General features: G+C 37.5%; 1 protein-coding gene across 2 annotated transcripts in view; it reads right to left on the bottom strand.

Moving 5' to 3' along the window:
• Window positions 1-594: 594 nt before the first annotated feature.
• Window positions 595-6000, bottom strand: part of LOC129247215 (electroneutral sodium bicarbonate exchanger 1) — a 108303-nt gene continuing 102897 nt past the window's right edge. The window contains exons 11-12 of one of the 2 annotated variants that reach the window (XM_054886239.1): window positions 5603-5877; window positions 595-963 (exon numbers count right to left, since the gene is read on the bottom strand). In XM_054886239.1, coding sequence (XP_054742214.1) covers window positions 864-963; window positions 5603-5877 — 375 coding nt within the window. In that variant the 3' untranslated portion in view covers window positions 595-863. The remainder of the gene's footprint in view (window positions 964-5602; window positions 5878-6000) is intronic. The other variant, XM_054886241.1, reaches the window with a different exon arrangement.

Genomic DNA, 6000 nt, shown 5'->3' with positions numbered 1-6000 from the left:
AGGTAATAACTGCACAGGTTTTTTGTGAATATCTATGAAACCGTTCTTTGAAAAAAAAAAATTAAATTCATTTTTGGTTTCAGCGACCTCAAATTAGTCTAAAAAATGCTTTTTGGTCGAGGACCATTTTTGAAAGTGAAAATTCGTAAACTAGTGTTATTGATAAACAACTAACTTTTTTTAAATAAGTTTTAAATGATTGATAATAAAATTAACGTTATTGGAAAACAAATTGTGGAGTGCTTGATACCATTTATTATAAACTTTTCATCGCCCCTTACTCGATAAACTCAAGTTATTGTAAAAATGGAAAAATACTGCACACTTTGATGGTGCATTTTTTCTGTAGCTCAACGGTTTTACATCTCCACACTTACAAACTTCTGTCTTTCTTGGCCCGGCGCCAAAACAAAAATTATCCATACGCCTGCAGACTGCTTCACTCGAGTCGGTTAGTCGGAAGTAGAATGATCGTTGTGTATAATATTTAAAATACTAAGTAACAGTTATATACGTATAACCCTTTATTTGAAAACTGTTAAAATATTTTTGGAACTACATATGTATAATATGACACAATTAAATATAAAAAGAGACATATCCCCATATACTATACATATATTCCACATGAATTTACACAAATTTTTAGTTATATGAGAGATAATAAATTCAACATCCCTCAGTATATTTGGCACTTGCGCTTAAGAAGTTCTATTTATCAATATTTTTTGTTTTTGGTTTTAAGGAATTAAAAATAATAAGAAAATTTAGTACATTCAATGTTGATAAATATGGTACCTTAAATTAATAAAAGTTTGAAGGGTGACGTCCGTAAACATTAAAAAAGATTGGCCAAATTTTCTTTATAACATTGACCCTAACTGACTTTTCTGCAGAGTATACATGTGTTTTTCCATAATGAAATCCGTGGAGCAGTTGTCTAATCTTATTAGGTGTTTTTTTCTGAAAAGAAATAAAATAAGTAATTAACATAAGATATTATATTTCAAAATAATCATTATTTTTTTGTCTTGCCGATGGGTGATCATGGATGTGACGAAACCACGGTGCCTAAGTCTAGACAACGTAGAGAACGATCCCGTAGGTTGAAGAAAAACTGTAAACCAAAACCGCAAAGGATATCTATAGGGTTTTCCAATAAGAGGTGTTATTTTGCTATTCAAAGGAAAATTCAATTTTTTAATATATACAAATGATCAGATGTTTATTTCATTATAAAGAGGAAGGTATGCCGTTGATAGTGGAAAAGAACATCAGGTAAATGACAACCTCGCCCACGCTCACAGGACAATATCCTCTTCATGAAATTTTCCGTAACCGAATTGCAAAGTGGCTGCCCTATGTCCTCGATAGTCTCACAAATTCCATCTTTGAGCACATGAACCGCCCCTGGGCTGTTGGCGTAGACCTTCTCTTTCACGTGGTCCCAAAGAAAAAAGTCACAAGGTGTTAAATCCCAAGATCTCGGTGGCCAATTGTGTTCACTTCTTCGAGAGATATCACGGTGCGGAAACTATTCCCGTAAAAGATCAATGGTTTCCTTGCTTGGGTGGCACGTACCGCCGTCTTGTTGAAAATAAACGTAGTCCAGATCAATAACATCTAATTCCGGCCATAAAAATCGTTAATAATCTCTCGATAGCGATAGATAACACCTGTTATTGGAAAACCCTTTATATATACATGCAAGCTGAGTAGACGTGTTTTTTTAGCGCTGCAGTTATTTCTTATTTACTTGAGTTTGTGCCCAACCTAATTTGTATATTTTTAGTGATTTTTTATCTCTTTAACTCTGGAGCTTAGAAAATAATTTTGTGTGCGTTAAAACAAACTAAAGTAGAAACTTTTGCGAATTATAACAAACAAAAAATGTCTGCAAGAGGAAAACTTACACGCCAAACGGTATTCACTCCGCAAAGCAGTGTGAGCATTTCAACTAAAGCGGAGAAAAAAGGGAGCTCGCCACCTCCTTTCTGGCTTGAGCGGATAGAGGAACAACTCGAGTTGCAGAGAAGGAGTATCACCGAAGAGATGTCTGAACGAGTGAAAACTTCTGAAGAGCGCGTGATGCAGCGATTTGGCGGCTGAGATGCCGAATATGCGGAAAGCCATGAAAATAATGGAAGAACGTGTGGAGAAAGCTGAAGCACAAATTGAACTGAATGGTCAAATATAGGGTGTAATTGCGCTACTAAGCTGGATGAGTGCCAAAATCAAGCTGCCTCCACCGATCTCATCATCAACGGTCTGCCAAACATGGATGGTGAGAATATTGACACTATTTTTGGTATTTTTGATATATTTAATATGCCAGCGCCACAAATTTGGGTAAGCAGAGCAACTCTACTGCGTCTGCTGTTATAATTAAATGATCATCTGTTGCTGATCGCTCAAGATTAGTCAAATCAGTGGCTAATTATTGGAAAGCAAAAAAGCGGCCGCTATTAATCTGCGATGCTGGACTCAAATTCGAAGGCAAGAAGGTTAATGTATTGAGAAGTCTCAATGACGGGAACGCAAGGAATTTTGAGGGGTACTCGTTTTGCGCGCGTGGTTCACCACAGACATATATTTCACCAAAAGATAACAGAAATATACTCAACTGGTCAAATTGAACTGCAGTTGAGTAAAATTCGTTTGTATGTAGTAAGAAAGAATGTTAACGCTGTAGGCTAGCCACAGACACTTTATCATAAAAAACAAATATGCTAAGGTAAAGAGCAAATCAACCAAAAATATGCACATATTATGTTTGTCTAAGGCATCTTCTGTTAAAACTTTGTTGAATTCCCTTCACCAAATCAAATCCTTCATAGAGTATTGCTTCATAGCCAGGCACCCAGGAATTTGCATATGCCATATTGAAATATGTGAATACATATACATAAGCGCATATATACGCGTATTTGTGCTGTATGTATGTATCATATGTATGGATATATACTGTGTGAACTTGCCAAAGCAAAAAATATTACGGGTCGCTAAAAATTCTCAAGAAATCCAGCGCACATTCATGGCCACAGCTCACAGACGCTTCAATATTTAATATTTGGTACCTTCAAATAAGCCGCATTCTGATTTCAGAGTATGTTTCTAACTCTGCAGATATATGCATATGTTTTTGTGCAATTTTTAACAATTAGAGAACTACATACATATATAAAGTAATGTACTAATAAATAGTTACCTACTATCAGAGAACATAAAATAATTATTTCGAAATTTTCTCCTAGTATCGAAATGTCCGGGACAGAACTTTTTTATAAGCTACTTGTTGCTGTCTTCTGAATTTTACTCTCTGCTCATGCGGGCCCTTCAGCAACAAGCAGCTGCGGTTGTCGAGCATTTAGAAGACATATTTACATACATATATTGATGCATACATACATATGTATGTACGGAGCCGTGGCCACTCGACTTGACAAAAATTAAAAATTCACCAAATATTGGCAAATATTTCTATAGGAAATATTCTAGTATTGACTGTTTTGATTTGATTTCTTCAATCTTAGAAGTAAATTTTTGTCATCGTTGAAAAAAAATGGCTCGTTTTATGAATGAACGTATTTTGCTCATAAAAATATGAGCTCGAACTTATCAATGAAGTTTTGTGTGTTGTGCTGTACAATAGTTGACACTGTTCAGTGCCGCCGCGACTATTTTAGATTGTTCAGCACCATGGCAACTAGAATGATGGCCGCTACGCCTGTGCGCATTAATGCATTTTGTTCTTGTAGTCGCTAGGCATAGAATTTTAGCTTGCTTTGGACGACATACGCATTTACAGGAATAAAATGAGGGGCCCGTGTGTGCGGTTGTATGTACGTGCATTTGTAAGTGTATACTAATAAGCATTGTTTTGCTGGAAGTTCAGAACACAAACACGTATGTATGTGCATAGGCTAGGCCGGCCATGATTCTAGTTGCCATAGCATAGCATATGTATAAAAAATTCACATATTTAAATTTGCATATGCCATCTTCCTGTGCCTGATAATGAAGAGTTTTCTATAAAGTTAATTTTTTGATTTGTTTGAAGGGATTAAGGTTATATGTGTATTTATATATGTCAAAACATATATGTATATGTACTTACATAGGCTAGGGAATCAAGTGTGCATACGCACATGCAAATATGTACACGCATATGCAGAAAAGAATTGATTTAGCATTTGTTAGGCAGGAATTCGATTATTCGGATATTTACTCCCTAATTATTGCATGAAATATGATAAGGTGATGCTCGTGAGGTAGATATAAACATTTTCTCCGATAGTCAAGCCGCGATTAAGGCTCTGACGACGCTATGGGGTAGAACCAAACCAGTAAACTCCTGTAAGAAATCAAATCTCTTGGGTGTGCAGGTAACATGTCTCTGATCTGGGTTCCAGGATATAGGGATACAGAGGGGAATAATCTTGCTAATGAGTTTGCCATGAGCTTGGAATTCCGTACAACCCTTATGGCAGAAGCTGTGTTGATCCTACAGAGAAAGAGACTGTTGAACATTTTCTCTGCAAATGTCCGGCTCTGGCGGCTGGGCGCTTGATATTCCTTAGCGTGCCCTTTGGGGATGACTTGAAGAAATTCTCCAGCCTAGATCCCTTTTCTCACCTCCAATACATCAACAGCACTGGATGGCTGTAGAAGTTTTTCTCTTCCCAATAATTTTTCTTTGCACAGGTAATGGTCCACATTATGGTATCATAACGGCACGTAAGTGCTTCTTGGAGTGTGCCTGTGGCACTCTTGCCATTTTACCTACCTACCTACCTTGCCAGCAAGAGTACTGTATTGGTCTCAGAGACCTCCTACCCGGCCATCGTCATCTCCCTGCCAGTTGTTAAGGGGGAATTGCGCAACTTATTACTCAGCGCAGAAAAGATGGAGTTCAATTTCTTCATGTGTTATTTCGAAAACTCTTTGTCACCAGTACAATAAGCGCAGGACCCAGAAAGTCATGGAGACTCCACGTCGTTTGATTTCCAAACCCGCAGCTGTGTTTATCTGTCATTGGACGATAGGCATACATGCGGAAAAGCTAGGTTTACTATTTAACCCTGTTGCGAACTTTCTCTGTAAATGTCCAGGTTTGGCAGCTAGGCGTTTAAGTCACTGGGTACTCCTTTCTTCGACAGCCTGGGACAGTACCCAACTTAATCCCATCAATTTTCTCCATTACATCAACAGCTATGGTTGGCTGCAGATATCTGCCCATTGGAGGAGTGCCAGAGTGGTACTCCAACCAATTCACCCACCTATCTTAGATGACGTTTTTTGGTGCACAGAGGCGTGTGCGTATTTAGGCTGCAACAAGATAATAATCCGAGACGATGTTGGGTCCTTGGATCGTACGTACATCTAAAGCACTAGAGGCATGTCTCCCATATATCACAACATGAACGATATGGTTTCGCGTTGGTGGAATCTGGGGAAGCAGACTACCATGTTTCTCCGCGGATAGAATTTCCGAAACTAGATTACTGAACGCCGGTGTAAGATTTCAAAAGTCAATCTTCCGAAAGTGTGAAATTTTGACCAATGAGGTTTTGTTGGAAATATTTCATGTTTAATAACTTACTTTCCTCGATTGATATGTCTTACTTTGGCAGACTCTGGAATAGTAAGCTGATATGTTCTCTCGATCTTTTCTGCCTGCTGTGCCGAGGTTCTTAAATTGACGTCTATATTGATGCCATCTCTAAATGAGGAATTGAAATATTGTTGCGTGGTTCCTTCATCAGTGCACAAATGAATACGAGGCATGCTAGTTTCATATACCGAACTTACTTCTTTATAGCAGGTGGATTTTTCAGTTGTGTTTTTATCATAGTTATGTTGTAATTGATGCAGACCCTTAAATTAATAAGAAAGTGATATACCTTAAGTATCGTTTAGAGTTAGTGACTATGCTGCCATTTGATGTTGATAATATTAATTTGATATCCTCAGAAAATATAATATTTAGTTACTGCAATG

This window comes from Anastrepha obliqua, chromosome 5, assembly GCF_027943255.1.
Source record: "Anastrepha obliqua isolate idAnaObli1 chromosome 5, idAnaObli1_1.0, whole genome shotgun sequence".
NCBI classification, from domain to species: Eukaryota; Metazoa; Arthropoda; class Insecta; order Diptera; family Tephritidae; genus Anastrepha; species Anastrepha obliqua.
The sequence above is the reverse complement of the archived record's forward strand: the minus strand, read 5'-3'. Positions and strand labels throughout refer to the sequence as shown.